Consider the following 16,712-nt stretch of genomic DNA (forward strand, 5'->3'; position numbering starts at 1 on the left):
ATGGCTTGTATCCTTATAAATTTGAAGGACTGCTTCTAATCTTACAATTCAAGATCAATTATTAATTAAAATATAGTGAACAATTTCCCAACAATAAAGGCTATCAAAAAAGTGCTAGACATCTATTTGACAAATTAAAAATAAATTCATTATTTTTGAATTTAAATTGTAGGGAATAATCTCACATTGGCTGGCCTAGGATGAAATAAAATGGCTTAATAGGCTTCTAATGCCTAGAATTTCTATACTACTATGAAATTGTTAGCTATTCAAATTTTTAATGCTTTTGAATTGTTCCAAAGTTATGATTCATAGCTGTTTATTTACTGCTTTAATACAAAATTTCCAAAAAGAACTGACATTAGAAATTCATCAGTGTAAAACATGAGGCTTCTTGCTACAAACCTTAGGAAAAGAGATATGTCTCACATGTATCTCTAAATAAACTACTATGTATAATCAATTAATCTTAGTATCTCTCATATATATAAGATAATTAGTCATTTACAATAACCTACTGGGCTACAGTTGCTATTCACTATATTTCCAAGGGCTCATGAATAATTAATCTAATGATTGGATTTTTCAATTTTTAATTTTCAGGTAGAGTTGCATATACTGCATTTTAGTATGATAATGCAAATCATAAAGAAAATGATGTAAGCAACTAAACTCTTTTGTTATCTAGATCACACCTTAAACTGTAGGTTGCCATCTCAAACAGGGTCTCATAATTGAATGTGCAGGGTGGCAAACTTACGATTTACCATCAGTAAATATGCTTATTTTATTTACCTATATATCCAGGGTCAAATAAATATTTCTCAGGCAAAAACGACTTGCAAATGGAGAATTTAAGAAGCCCTGATCTAGGGGCAGTTAGATGCTGCAGTAGATAGAGCACAGGTTCTGGCATCTGGAGGACCTGACTGCCTCAGACACTTAACACTTCCTAGCTGTGTGACTTTGGCTCGTCCCCAGTTGCCTCACAAAAAACAAAAAAAACAAAAAAAACGCCCAACAACAAAAAAACCCCCAACAACAACAATAAATAATAATGGTAATAATAAAAGAAGCCCTGATCTAGATTAACAATCATTATTTTGCACCTTCAAAACCTCATCTCATTCTTGAGATCATCCAACCAGAATTCTTTCCCTAATTATACACTTCAAATCCCCTTAATATTATGTACTATTTTCTACTCCTTTGCTCTAGTCTCAGAGGAAAAAATGGCCCTTATTGCCAAAATCAACTTCTCTACCTATGCCCTTCATTCTATATCCTTAGGAACGTGTACCTTTGATTATTCTTTTTCTTTCTCTAATTTTTAATTTTTTTCAGTCTTCCTCATTTTAATATAGTATATCTTAAGGAATATCCTCCTCCCAACTTGGTATGGTTGTATGGGTTGTATGGATTGTATGGGTTGATAGGGACAACTACTTCAAATTGAAAGTATTCTACATGTAGACACGCCTACAATTATTGCTTATGAGCCCCTACCCACTGCATTCATATTTAATAATCAATTAGTTGACACAATTAATTCAAAGAAATGACATTTAGTGAAATGGCATAACTTGAAGTGTAGTAACAAAGCATTATCTCATTACTCTGGATTACACTGTCCTAATAAATAACAGTGTTAGTGGAAAGAGTGGGCAAGGCATGCAGTATACACAAATAGATACGTTCTTAGGAAACAGGTCTTCAATTCATATCTCCAAAAAAACCCAGGTATTTACACTGTTCCTCCCAGGTTTCTGCCAAAAAGGCCAAGCATCTGGCTTTTTTGGGTTTATTTCTCTCTGTAGCTCAATTCAATTCCACAGCAGGACTCTGGGTGTGTTCTATGCTAGACACAGCACATTTTACTGGAAGAGTTGTTCTGCTGCCAAACACTATTGCTTCTTTCTCCCTCCTCTCTATTGCCAAAGGTTGCACTCCTTAAAACTGTGCTTAGTTTCTACTGACTCCCTAGAGAGTGTCTTTGTCTCTGAATTGGCTATTGGCATTGGTTATCTTATCTAATTGATGGAGGATACTATCAAAGAGATAGCACAATGTAAATACTTCTTTATGCTTCTTTTATAAGCTGTGAGTGGATCACTTCCAGTTGCAAAAAGTTCCCTGGTTATCTTTTATGTAGTGCAAATAACACCTCATTTTCTAGTATAATTGAACCCTACATTTTAAAATCTCAAAGTGAGATAGAATAACTCTATTGATCAGGGGTAACTTCACTTATTTCTATCATCTCCTGAAGCTCTCTTCCTATATTTTTCCTCCTTTTCATAGCCAAACTTCTAGAAAAAGTTATCCATACTCATTATCATTTTTTCACCTCTCATTTATTTTCCATCTTTCTTCTAACCTCATCACTCAGTTAAAATTAAAATTTTCTCAAGCCTCAATTTCCTCATCCGTAAAATGGAGTACTATGAGTATATAATTCAATTTTTCTGATATCAAAAGAGATAATTTTTCTGTCTGTGACATATATATATATATATTTATAAAGCACTTTGGAAACTTTAAAATACTATGTTAGCTATTATTATTATTATTATCTGTATATCCAAATGCATTTTCAGTCTTACATCACCAACTGCCTACTGAACATTTCCACCCAGATGTCTTATAGTCATCTCAAACTAAAAATGTTCAAAATAGAATTTAGTATTTTTCACCTAAAATCAATCCCTTTTCCTAACTTCTTTGTATCTGTCAAGGGACCATCATTCCTCAGGTTCATTTTCAATTTCTTTGTTTCCACCTCACTTAATCAATTAATTACCAACTTTTCTACATTTTACCTCAATACTGTCACTTTTCTCCAATCATAACATAACCAACTTAACTCAGGGGTTTGTCACCTCTGACCTGGAAGGCAATAACTTGTTAATTGATTTCCCAGCCTCCTTCCCTGTCAAGTTCCTAAAGACAAGTCTCACTGGGTTATTTCCCTAACCAAGAAACATTAGGCATGCCCTTTTATCTCAGTACTTTCCCATCTCTCTCTCTCTCTCTCTCTCTCTCTCTCTGTGGACAGAGAGCAGCGTCTGAAGTCAGGAAGAAGGGATTCAAAGGAGATTTCAGGCAATTCACTAGTTGTGAGAGCCTGGGCAAGTCACAGAAGATGATAAGCCATGGCACTCTTTGCCAAGAAAACCCCAAGAATGGTACAGTCCACAGAATGCCAGAATGGGACACGACTGACTAATAAGCATCTGCAAGGTGCTGAGCGCAGTGAAAATCCCTGGGATTGGGACTGGGGAGGACTTCCAGGGAGTTCATATAACAAATGAAAATATTTAAATAAAAGATGGAAAGTAGCATTAGGAGGGAGAATATTGGAGGCGGGGAGGGGGTCTGAGAAAGGCCTGCCTAAGGTGGTCTTTGCCAGGCACAATTTAGCCATGAGGCTATGGGTCAGTGCCCCAAACAACTCTTTTATTGAAGAACAGAATGCTCTCAATTCCTGGTGCTCTAGAGGTTAGTGGCGATAAGAGAGCTGTTAATATCCTTTAATCTGCCGCAGGTTTAGAAGTGAAAGAATTCACATATTCCAAATTATTAGTTGTGATGCGGGAAACATTCCTTTCTAGATTCCCACCCTCTCCTAGTTAATAATGTAAATTGCCCTTTCACTCACAAATCCTGGTCCCTTTGAATTCCAATAGAAGATCTGACCTGTTCTCAGCCCCACCCGGATATGAGCCAACTTTGGGGCTACACCCGAAAGCCCCTCAAGCTAAGTCTCCTATTATAAAAAGGCCACGCTTGGGAACCCCTCTTTGCAGAGATTCCAAACATGGCTACCATGTGAGGACCCTCTGTCCACTGGACCCTTTGTCCAGTGCCCTCCTCTCTATCTTCACCTAATAATAAACCTCTTTTATCATTCTAGCTCTCAGGGCCAATAAATGCTTTTATTGGGAACTTGCGCCGCTACTAGACCTCCTTGCGCCGAATCTGTACCCCAAACCTGCCACTAGACCTTAACCCTAATTTCATTTAGGTACTCCAAAGCTAGACCTCAACAGTTGCAAAAATGAAAGTTTATTGTTGGATAGAAATCAGTTTGCTAAGGGACTGACTTCTATAGTGGTAGTGATTCTATTAGGGAAATGGAATTTTACGCTGAGAGAATCAGGGGGCCATCTGCAAAGAGATTAGCTCTAGGAAGCTGTTATATTGGGTATCTTGGTGGGGGCTGGGACAGCCCGAACTCATCACACCAGGATTCCTCAATTGAATGAGAATTTAGAATTTCTATGGGAGTTGATTTGCTCCTGAATAGTATTGCTTCCCTTATCCTGGGAGTACGGGCTCTGTTTCGACTCCTTGGAGCCTGGGAAATCTTGGTCTCTGAGATCAGAAAAGAGGACACAATCTCTAAGAGTGATAATTTTAAAGGGAACAGTTACCCTCCCCTTTCAAAACTACTTTCAGTTTTCCAGTATTATTAAACACTCTCTCCTTTCATATACTATATTCTGGCCAAATTATATTTATTACTATTATATAAAGATATTCTGTTCCAGTGTCTGGAACGAACTCTCACTCCACTTTGCTTCTCACAATCCCTGGTTTTCTTCAAAGCTCAGTTTATCCATTATCTTCCACACGCTTTCCTGACCTCCTGGCCCAGCTGTTAGCCCTTTCTCATTGAAATTACCTTGAATTCATTTGTATTTATTTATGCTTTTAAATGACCTCTTTTCAACAAAACATTAATTCTTGGTGAAACTTGTGAGTACATACGTTGATTTTCTCTTAATTGACAAGGTCCTCCTAAGTCTGGGCTTAACATACTTCACGAGGACATTGAGCTTGTGAATGCTGTGTCTGCAAAGCAAAAGCTCTGAATGGTTCTACCAAGCTGGGAAGAATCCGTGGTCTGAAAATGAACATCCAATTGTTTGAAGAGAAGGACCACTAGTCTCTCATCCAGGTGAGGAATTCTTCAGTCACAAATTGCGGGATGAGTTATCAGTAAGTCAGCCTGCATTGATTAAAACACAACAGGAAGCCCCAAGTGGCCCTGTGGACAGAGAGCAGCGTCTGAAGTCAGGAAGAAGGGATTCAAAGGAGATTTCAGGCAATTCACTAGTTGTGAGAGCCTGGGCAAGTCACAGAAGATGATAAGCCATGGCACTCTTTGCCAAGAAAACCCCGAGAATGGTACAGTCCACAGAATGCCAGAATGGGACACGACTGAGCATCTGCAAGGTGCTGAGCGCAGTGAAAATCCCTGGGATTGGGACTGGGGAGGACTCCCAGGGAGTTCATATAACAAATGAAAATATTTAAATAAAAGATGGAAAGTAGCATTAGGAGGGAGAATATTGGAGGCGGGGAGGGGGTCTGAGAAAGGCCTGCCTAAGGTGGTCTTTGCCAGGCACAATTTAGCCATGAGGCTATGGGTCAGTGCCCCAAACAACTCTTTTACTGAAGAACAGAATTATGTCGACCCCGAACCTAACGTTCCGAGTTTCTCAATGTCTTCCCAAATACAGAGCCTGAAACCTATCATTTACTACAGAACTCAAGGCCTCCGGAAGTGAAGTCACTGAAAGGAGGTGAGGATCTTCCGGGAGGCGTGGGAGAGGTACCGACCAAAGACTTCCTTTTCACATTTGGCGCCAAAGTTCCAGGCTAGGGGCGGGGCTAAGGGGTCCCTACTTCTCTGCGCCTGTGCTAAGTAGGCTCTCGCGAGAACAACTTAGGCGCGAGACGCGCGGTATCCCGATATTCTTAGCTGCTTACGTTCCGACAGATCCTCCGTGAAGGGCAGGCCGGCGGTCCGGCTATGGGGAAGTTTGTTGGGAGCTGAAGCGGAGGAGGTCTTGGCATTCCTCTAGGGAACGAGGCGGGTCCCGGGTGATGTTTGGTGTGGGGTCTAGGAGAGGCCCAGGCGAAGCAGGCAGTGGGGGCCTGTGAGGAAGCTGGGGGCGGCGAGAGCTGCGAGTTTGCGCTTGGGGTTCTACCAAGGTGAGAAACCGGGCTCTGGCGGCGTGCAAGGTGACCCCCCTTCTTCTGTGCCTTGGTTTTCCTCGCAGCCTGGTATCTCTATAAGAGTGGAATATTAAGGGACACACCTGTCTCCGCCCACAGTCTAGGAAGGACAGCTGGGAACATTTTGAATTTTATTGAAATGAAGAGTTTGGCATGCAAACTACAGATCGATGATCCTATTAGGTCCCTCTTTTTCTCTGAGGATGCTTCGAAGGCCCAGGGAGGAAAAGTAACTTGAGGGAGATCACCTCGGTAGGAAGCACAATTAGGTGATTTGTCACATTTCGCACAGCACTAGGCCCAGGCCACCCTCCCTTTATTTCCACTCTTGAAGTGCTACATAAAGGGATAATCGTTATTTCGTGTCATATTTCTTAGGCAGTATAGAATGAGTGGTCATAGAGCTGGAAGCTGAGAAATTAGGAGTCACAGTTTCGACTCCCACGTAGACTGTGACCCTGGACAATTCACATCACTTTTCAGGGCTTTAGCAAATTCCTAAAGATAATGAATTTCAGAGAAAGTGGCCACTTGCATTAATAGAGTTTGCTTGGAAGCTACATTTAATTGATGAAATCACAGGTCTCATCCCTTTTGCTGTCTCATCTTCTGTGTGCATCTTTCCTCTCTTTAAGTAAGAACTGGCTTGTTTTTTTAATCCTACCTTCTGCACCTTGGAAATAATACTGTCTTTGTTGAAACATTTTTAAAAAATTTGTTTTTCAACAGAGACCCTCTCTTCTCTGACTCACCTGCCTTCTTTTCCTTTCCTCTCCAGAAAAAAAGAAAAACAAAACCCTTATTGCAAATATGTATACTCAAACAAAACAAATTGTTGAATTGACTACATCCTAATAGTGATGTGACTATCATAGGGATGCCCAGCAAATAAGTATCAGAAGCAGAATTTTATTCCAGGTCTTATGATTTAACAAGTCTAGTATTTTATGTTACTCTTGAATCATAATATTCTGATAAGGATTAGGGAAAGGAGATTTCAGATGAAAAATTTCTGTTTAGGAAGAAGTGTTTTTACTGTTTTTAACTATATTTCCCTTTCCCTTTCTTCCCAGCAGGAACAATGGAACCAGAGGAGAACAATTTGGTGGACCTTTCTGATTATGAGGTGGTAGAAGATGAAACTTTTCAACCTTTTCCACCTCCAGCCTCTCCAGGAAGGGATGATGCTGGAGAAAATGAGCCCACCACAGGTTAGAAAGGAATAGTTCCAAATAATGCCTAAGTTGTCATATTCTTTAGAAATTATCACCATTAATAATACTTACTTGACAACAAATTGTATTTGGTGACATCTCAGTCAAAACCAAAGTATAAGTAGACTCTCAACAAAACTAAAGAATAAGGCAGTGTAATAAATAGGATGTTTTCTTTTTGTAGGGAAAGTATATGCAAACTATCAGATAAGTAGAATGGATATGAATGAAAATTTCACATGGCAGTTGTTATTTTAAGATGCTAACTTCTGGTAAATACCAGGTTCCATATTTTAATTACAGAAATAACTTAAATGTCCTTATCTTCATTCAGAAACAAGGAGGGATCAGATGGGAGATATGCCTGTAGCTACAAAGAAAGCTGTAAAAAGAAATTTGCCTAAGTTAGATGCTCAGAGGTACTTCCTAACTTGCTTTTATTATGTTAAACTTTGAGTTTATTTGGGTGGTTTTGGATACATTGTTTCATTTTCTGATCAAATTTTAACTTGCCTAATCTAAAAAGATTTTTAGTTCATTAAGAAATTTCATGTTTTCCATGCACATGAATATTCACAGCACATATTTATGATTTTACAGATTAATTTCAGAAAGAGGACTTCCTGCATTAAGGCATGTATTTGATAAAGTAAAATTCAAAGGTAAAGGCTATGAGGTAAGAAATAACCAATTTTGATATACTTGCCTTTGTTATGTTATTATTAATAACATTTGGAATTCAGACAGCATTATTTTACTACACAGTTGTGTCCAACCCCATAGTTTTTCCTAAAAAATCTAAAATGCTTTACAGACTTTGCATGTCCCTTCAATTTATTTAGAAAGATGGTTGTAATCTACATTTTATATATTGAGATACAGGTTAAATTAGTCATATGGAGTTAGCCTTTGTTAGAACTTAATTTCTTGACTTGTGGCTTATTATAAAATATCATTAAGTGGGAAATGAAATACTTCACATGAATCCTGCAAATTAATTATAACTATTATTCATTATTTAATAGTGATAGTGTGTTAATTTTTTTCAGCAAGTGCTTTATGCCACTTCATATAAAAGCATAATGAAACTAGGAAGGTTTGAACAGAAAATTCTAATCCAGTAATGAAAACAATACAGATATGGAAAGAACCTAGGAAGATGATTTAGACCTTTTTTGTGTCATGGACCTTTTTGGCATGCTAGCAAAACTCAGTTTTTTTTTTTAAATGCATAAGATAGAATTACTGAGGAAGTCAAATATATTAACATACAGTTATCAAAATATTTTTTAAAGTTCATGAATCTGATGACACCACATTGCACTCCCTCCCCAGTTAAGCACCCTTATTCTGACAGTTTTTGTGATGAAAATACTCTTGTTATAGTTTCTTCAGTTTCTTAACTCTTCCTCTTAAGAATTTTGAAATTTTTTTCCCTCTCAAAATCTTAAGTCTTGAATGCTTCCTAATCTTCTTTCTCTATATATATATTGTTAGCTTTGTGTGAATACTTATTGCTAAAAGTGATTAGTGATTTCCCAGGCCTATATAAAACAATATTCAAAGTACTTTTTAACTAATAAATTCAGTTGTTTTTTTTTTTTTAATGCTTATTAGAATCTTTATCTGAAACAATTAAATAATTTTCTTTTATGTGAATGAATATTCTGGGCTCTTTTAGATTAAGTAGCTCCTTCCTATTTTCCTTTTGAAAGTTTTCTCAACTCTGAAAAATACAAATGACCCCAGTGTCTTTGACAATACTCCTTATTTTGAAATCTGCTGATATAGTCAATATTTAGATGGAATTTCTATTTAGCAATTTTATTTTTATGTTCTAGGCTGAAGATTTGAAGACATTAATCAGACACATGGAGCACTGGGCACATAGACTATTCCCTAAACTGCAATTTGAGGATTTTATTAGTAGAATAGAGCATTTGGGAAATAAGAAGGAAGTTCAGGTGAGTATTAACTATGACATAGGTATCCTCAATCTCATGTAGACTTAGACTTAATGTAAGGAAGAAATGATATTTTATGAGGGCCTTTTTAAATTAAACTGAAAGTGGTTTAAGAAGGCATCTGTAATAATTTGTGAGCACTTTAGAACTATTTTAAGAACTTCAAGGATTCATCCACAAATACAAATTGTAATCTCTTCTAATGCCTTTTATGAATTTTTCATGCCCCAAACTTCACTTAATTGATATTCAGTGCTCTGAGAAGCCTCTCCAAAATTAACTAGGGTAACATTCATCTAATAGACTTTTAGCATAGTCTTTTCCTGAGTGTAAAGTTGAGGCTTTTTTAGATAGGTATAGAACCAGTGAGAACTTGCACTATACTGATAGAATCTTCAAGAATCCCAGAACATAACAGGAGACTATAGAAACACTGTTTTAAAACTTTTTTTAATGCACAGTAGAGCTCCTATTGTTACTTCTGTTTTGAATTGGCTAAGCCTACTAGGGAAGAAAAGAATCCATAATATCTCTATCGAGTAATAATAGAAATAAAATGTTATTCTTTGAAACTTTGAATAGAACGAATGATGTTCATCTTTAAGTAGTTTCTACTACATTGACACTTTTGGTGACAGTACATTATATACTGCCTTCTTACTTTCAGACCTGCTTAAAACGAATTCGACTTGATCTTCCTATTATACATGAGGATTTTATTAATAATGATGGTAAGTATTGCTTGTAGTTACAATTGAGGTATACATTTTTATACACCTATTTTGTTTTTAGATTATGTTCTAATGGATTGGAGCTTTTTTTTTTTTTTTTAATAACGAATATATCTTTAAAGCAAAAAGTGACAATCCAACAAATAAGGTGTCATGTTAAAATATCCTTGTAAAATACTGCCAATCCAGAAGGTGTTGAACTAGCTCATAAAATGTTTGTGTACAGTTTGTTGTGTCCTTCCTTGAAGAGTTGATTGAATTGATTGCCATTTTGCAGAAGATATTAAAAGCCCTTTAGAGACTTTAATTGATATAGATACTGTTTATCCTTGGTTAACTCATGATTTAGCCATGATTAGCAAATGAGTAAAAGAATAAGATAAGAAGTATTGATTTTCATATGCTAGTGACTGAGTCTTGAAAAAGTATTTCTGGGAAGATCAAGTAGAATAAATTGGTGATGTATTTGGCCTTTTTCTCAGCTTAGAGCTGAATGTAAGATCATGACTTGGGATTTGAGGGTGTCTAATTTATCCTTTTATAGGAGAAAAACTTGAAGACCAGGAAAGCTAAATGACATTCCTTAGGTCATTCTGATGGCAGGACTACAACAAGACCTTAGTGACTGTACTTGGTATTGGTTACATTTGTCAGTCACTCATTGTAACCACATAGTCAGTCACATATATCAACACAAGTGGTTCCTGCCGACAGGATCTGTCTAGCTATCAGATTTCCTGTGCGATGGTTCTGCACATATTTCTTTTCAATATCAGTAATTGTGTTGCTTATAAAAAATAGTGGAAAATAAAGACTCAAAATAGAATTCTCCAAGGTCACTAGTAAGTTGATTTTAAATCTCAATAAGACCAATTTAACACAATACCAAAACTGGATTTCTTGCCAAGATATGTGGCATACAGTGGGATTTCATATATATAAGGCAGGGATCCTCAAACTACGGCCTGTGGGCCAGATGTGGCAGCTGAGGATGTTTATCTCCCTCACCCAGGACTATGAAGTTTATTTAAAGACCCACAAAACAAAGTTTTTGTTTTTACTATAGTCCGGCCCTCCAACAGTCTGAGAGACAGTGAACTGGCCCCCTATTTAAAAAATTTGAGGACCCCTGATATAAGATATGAAGTAGTTACTGAACTAGTAAAAGGAAGTTTCAATAAAGAGAATCTGGATTCTAGAATTTAAGAATTTTTGCTAAATTGTTTTAGTGTAGAGGTTTGACTTTAAAACTTTTTAAAATGTTTTTTTAGTTGGTAGATAATTTCAACTAACATTTCTCAAGTTTAAAAAGACCTTTGATGCTTCATTTTGGTATAAAGATAACGGGTTTTTTTTCCTTTATTTTTTTAAAATAATCTTTAAAAATTTAATCTGCCCCACCTATTACTTCTTGAGCAAATTAAAAAAAACAAACCCATCAGAAGGCTATAAAACATAATTGCATAAATTAGCAAAACAAGTTATCACATTAATCACGTCTGAACATTTATGTCTTTCTGCCTTTTAAATTCATAATCTATGACAAAAGTTAAGTTGTGTTTCTTTTGGACTCATGATTTATCATTTCGGTGATTGGACTTCTGAAGGCTTTCATGTTCGTTTTTCTCTATAATGTTATTATAAAATGATTCTTCTACTTTTGCTCATTATACTCAGCTTTAGTTTGTTCTGAAACTATGCTTCAACATTTCATCAGTCTTATGAGATACAAGAGGATACTTCTTAATTTCCAATATTTGTTATTCTGAAAAGCATTGTTAATAATTATATTTATTTATATGAATCCTTTTCCTCTTTCAGGAGAGTATAGACCTAAATGAAATAGGCCTGTTAAGTCTATGCACAGTTGTTCTCCATAAAGAATAATCTAATTCATAGGTCTGTCAAAATGGTACCAGTTTTTCTGTTACCTCCCCAACAGTTTTTAGTTTTCCCTTTTTTTCTTTACCAGGAGGTGAAGGATCCTCAGTTTTTGAAATTTGCATTTCTATAATTTGTGAGTTAGAACATTTTTTCATATGCTTATTAATAACTTAGATTTCCTCCTTTGGAAAAAACTGGTTGTTTTATATCCTTTGACTATCTGTTGGAGAATGAATGTCATTTAATGAGTTCAGTCAGTCATATCTTGGATATTAGACCTTTATGTGAGAACTTTGCTGCAAAAGTTGTTTTTTTTTTTCTTCCCAGTTTTCCTTTTAATTTTTACTATTTGTTTCTGTAAAACCTTTAAAATGTTATATACTTAAAATTGTCCATTTTATCTTGTATATCTTCTCTTATCACTTGTTTTAATCATAAACTGTTCTATCCAGATTTTGAAAGGTAGTTTTATACTTACTCATTTAATTTATTTACGATATTACTTTTTATACATACATGATGGTATCCATTTGATGTTTATTTTGGTGTATAATGTGAAGTTGGTCTAATTCTAATTTCTGCCCAATTGCTATCCAGTTTTCCCAGTTTTTGTTGCATAGTGAGTCCTTCCCTCAGTAAATCAAACCCCCAGATTATCAAATATAATGCTGTTGTGTTTATTTTATTTCATGTCATTTCCTTAATTTGTTATACTCATTGACATTTCTTTCTTTAAAACAACAACGAAATGTTTTAATGATTACTACTTTGTATTGCAGTTTGAGAGTTAGTACTTATAAATCCTGTTCCTTCCCTTTATTTTCAGTACTGTCCTGGAGCTTGTATTAACTTGTATTCTTGAAAGCTGACAGTTTGCTGGGGAAGGAGGGCTGAAATCTCTGGCTAGCCACTTGGAAAGCTGCAGAGCCTCTGAGTGATGGTCAACTGTATGTCTTTTATGATTTGTCTGAAAACTCACTTAGCTTAATAAGTATGGTTTTATGGTAATGAATTTTTTGGCTATGGTAGCTCAATGGTTTTGATACGAGTAAATGGGAGCCAGTAGCTTTGCCAGTGAAATTACAAAACCTTCAAGTCTAATATAAACAGTCTAAAACTTGTTAGGAATGCATTTTATTCCAATCAGGAGAATAACTGTTTTTAGTCAATTTTTTAACTAACTTTCTCTTAGGGACTCTTTTCTTTAATTATTCATTAATAAAATTAGTATACTTGTATGGATTTATTTTTGTTTTTTAATTTAGATGATAAAGCAGAAAGTAATGAATTTGAGACAGCTACCACAGACTTTGATTCCTTGTTTGCAAATCCAGTTGATAAAGAAATATTTGCTTCTCAATCAAATACAACTTTAACAGAGGAACAGCAGCAAAGAATTGAAAAGAATAAACAGTTAGCCTTGGAAAGGAGGCAGGCAAAACTGTTAAATAACATTCAGTCCCAAGAAAAGGGTAAGTTATAAATTTTGTTATATGTGCTGCCACTAAGGTACCAAGGACATGTTAGATATTTTTAACCTAACTTATTTCTCTGCCCCCAAAAATAATAACTCTTAAGAAAAGGTGATAAAAGTTCAGTTTTAAAAGATAATAAAACCTTGACTATTTGGAACTCTTGGAAGCAACACAGTTTTGGGGCTGGAGGCAATGGATTTTAAATCATTCATACACAAAAGCTTTCTAAAGTTGTGGCTATTATAGTGGAAATCTTTAAAAAAATTTTGTTCATTGAACAGGCATGTATCAAGCATCTATGAACTAAACTGCACAAGATACTGAGGATCTAAGGACAAATATGATACAGCCTGAAAGATATATTCATAACAATTTAGCTTTTTCTTGGTGACTCAGGGCTATTCTCATGAATGGCAGTTACTGTACTGAATGTAGCTTTGATGCCTTAGGCTGCTGTGCTGTTAAAATTCTAAATTCAAATTTTAATAGTTATTTTTTTTTTGCCTTTGTTTGTTGGCACTTTTTGCCATTAATGTTGGCAGTTGTCAGCATGCCTACATCTATCTCTTTCTAGCTTTCTTTTTTCCCCAGGCTAAATTAATGTTAGAATTTTGTATAAATTAAATGAGTGAATGAAAAACTTATGAAATTCTCACTCTGTAGTATAGATTTAGTACAGTTTTTGCTTTTTTTAATGGCTTAGATGCCTTTTTTCACTGGTTTCTTGTCTTTTTTTTTTTTTTTTTAACCTGAGAAAGGATACTTTAGATCATAGATCTAGAGTTGGAAGAGACTGCACAGGAGTCCAGAATGACACCCAATCTCAAAAAGGCTAAGGAAATCAACTTAAAGTCATTTATCATGTGGTAAAGTTGTAGAGCCAAGATTCAAGCCTAGATGTTCTGAGTCCAGATTCAGAGTTCTTTCTATGGTTTCTATGGCAATCAGTGAAAATATCAGTGTCATGGCAGTATGAGAAAAAGAGATGAACATATATTGAATCCAACATGACTTTTCATTTGGTAGAATCATGAAGTTGCTTCAATCTCTTTTTCAATTAATGATCAGCTTACATGTCAGCAAAATATTTTTTTACACTGGATGAATATACCAAAAGTGATTTTTAGGGAAAGGAACTATAGAAAATAGAATCTCCTCTCCCTCCATCCCTGATCTTCTATTACAAAACAGCAAAGTGATAGATAATTATTCATTATTCCAGCTTAATAGAGCTGAACATACATGAACATATACACATATACTTAAAACATTTCCAGACTTAAAGAGACTATTAACTTATAATCAAATACATATAACAATTGGTGCTATCATTCATTGTATAGTGATTCTAAATGAAGCTTTTTATTATGATTTTGAGTATAGCCTCTGAATGGAATCTTTTAGTCATTCAGTTCAGTGCCTCTTAGGCTTTAGCTTACTCTTGAGGGCCTCCATTGATAACTTACTACTTCTTTCCACCTTTGAACAAATCTAAGAGTTCTGAGGTTAGAATATCTTCTACCCTAAATCCTTAAGAAAGGACAAAACTCTAAAGGGACTTCTTATTTAAGTGGAACCATTTTCATATTAATGAAGTATTTTGTTTGTAGTGACAATTGTTAGATTTTATAGAGTCCCCCTCTAGGGAGTGCCCAGGGTCACACAGCTGAGAAGTGTTAAGTGTCTGAGTTCAGATTTGAACTCGGGTCTTCCTGACTTAAGGACTAGTGCTCTATCCACTGTGCTACCTAGCTGCCCTTGTATTATTTTTTTTCTCTGAGGCAATTGGGGTTAAGTGACTTGCTCAGGGTTACACAGCTAGGAAGTGTTAAGTGTCTGAGACCTCCTGTATGCATTTAAAAATTTTTTTTATTTTAATAATCTTTTATTTACAGGTTATATGTATGGGTAACTTTATAGCATTGACATTTGCCAAACCTCTTTTGCCAAACCTCTTGTTCCAATTTTTCCCCTCCTTCCCCCCACTCCCTCCCCCAGATGGCAGGATGATCAGTAGATGTTAAATATATTAATATATAAATTAGATACACAATGAGTATACATGACCAAACTGTTATTTTGTTGTACAAAAAGAATCGGACTCTGAAATATTGTACAATTAGCCTGTGAAGGAAATCAAAAATGCAGGCAGGCAAAAATATAGGGATTGGGAATTCAATGTAATGGTTTCTTAGTCATCTCCCAGAATTCTTTCGCTGGGCGTAGCTGGTTCGGTTCATTATTGCTCCATTTGAACTGATTTGGTTCATCTCGTTGCTGAAGATGGCCAGGTCTATTAAAATTGGTCATTATATAGTATTGTTGAAGTATATAACGATCTCCTGGCCCTGCTCGTTTCACTCAGCATCAGTTCATGTAAGTCTCTCCAGGCATTTCTGAAGTTATCCTGTTGGTCATTTCTTACTGAACAATAATATTCCATAATATTCATACACCACAATTTATTCAGCCATTCTCCAATTGATGGGCATCTACTCAGTTTCCAGTTTCTGGCCACTATATCTTGTATGCATTTTTAAAGTAAAATAACTAGGTTAAAATGAGTGGATAATGACACTTTTTTTTTCCAGATTTGTCAGTTATTGTGCCCCAGACACAGGCATCTGAAAAGAATAGTACAAGTGATATTCAAGAAGAGAATTTAAATGAGTTCAATGAAGAAAATCCAGAAATCTCGGACAGTACTGCCAATTCTGCAGATATAGATGATGACTTCCAGAACTCAGGAGTAAATGAAGCCATTTAAAATATGCAACAATAATTAGCCAACTAATCTTTTCAAGGCATTTAAATGTCAACAGTTGTTTGCCTCATTCATCTTAGTAATAGCTGCTTATCTGCTTATCCTCCAATTTAACACACAGAGATTTGTTGTGTTTTTTCCATAGTGGGTAAAAACAATGTAAGTGTTTAACTTTATTAGAAGTCTTTTCAAGATCTGGCCCACTTGTTTATATTTGTCCTATTTATTTAAATTAGTCTAAATTGTCATAGGCTTTATAGCTTCTTCTACTTGTCTTTTTATATAAATAGATCTTTTGTTAGCATATAATTTAAAGGTCCTATGTTTTAATGAAAAGTGCTTAATATTTTAAGATATAAGAATAATTATACACTTTATTTTTTTGTAAAACAAGTGAATAAAGTTCTTTTACAGAAGACGTGACATTTTAATGAATGTAAAAAATAATTCTTTACATTAGTTTGCATATATTGGTGATTTTCTTATACTTTTGATGAGATTCTCAACATTTAAATGGTCACATAGCATGTGTGACAAAGATGAAACAGTACTGCATGGCATCCAAATTTAAGATTTGTCTTCAGAGATTATATAGTAACATTGTCAGTGAATTAAATCTTATTAGCTGATAAGCTTAGGCTTACTTCAGCCAATGT

General features: G+C 35.4%; 1 protein-coding gene and 1 non-coding gene across 3 annotated transcripts; both read left to right on the plus strand.

Annotated features, from left to right (window-relative positions):
* Window positions 1-5,743: 5,743 nt before the first annotated feature.
* Window positions 5,744-16,474, plus strand: TIPIN (TIMELESS interacting protein). Of its 2 annotated transcripts, none has more exons than XM_051980814.1 (8): window positions 5,744-6,000; window positions 7,098-7,235; window positions 7,573-7,657; window positions 7,839-7,914; window positions 9,080-9,202; window positions 9,870-9,933; window positions 13,083-13,289; window positions 15,884-16,474. In XM_051980814.1, the coding sequence occupies exons 2-8, from the start codon at window positions 7,106-7,108 to the stop codon at window positions 16,057-16,059; spliced, it is 861 nt and encodes a 286-aa protein (XP_051836774.1). In that variant the 5' UTR covers window positions 5,744-6,000; window positions 7,098-7,105; the 3' UTR covers window positions 16,060-16,474. The 2 variants fall into 2 exon arrangements, with proteins under 2 accessions (XP_051836774.1, XP_051836775.1); XM_051980815.1 differs by having other exon boundaries at window positions 7,101-7,235.
* On the plus strand, window positions 10,555-10,692 carry LOC127552682 (small Cajal body-specific RNA 14). The gene has a single exon (XR_007951537.1). It is a non-coding gene; the product is annotated as a small Cajal body-specific RNA 14 (non-coding RNA).
* Window positions 16,475-16,712: the final 238 nt, after the last annotated feature.

This window comes from Antechinus flavipes, chromosome 2 (genome assembly GCF_016432865.1).
Source record: "Antechinus flavipes isolate AdamAnt ecotype Samford, QLD, Australia chromosome 2, AdamAnt_v2, whole genome shotgun sequence".
Lineage (NCBI taxonomy): Eukaryota > Metazoa > Chordata > Mammalia > Dasyuromorphia > Dasyuridae > Antechinus > Antechinus flavipes.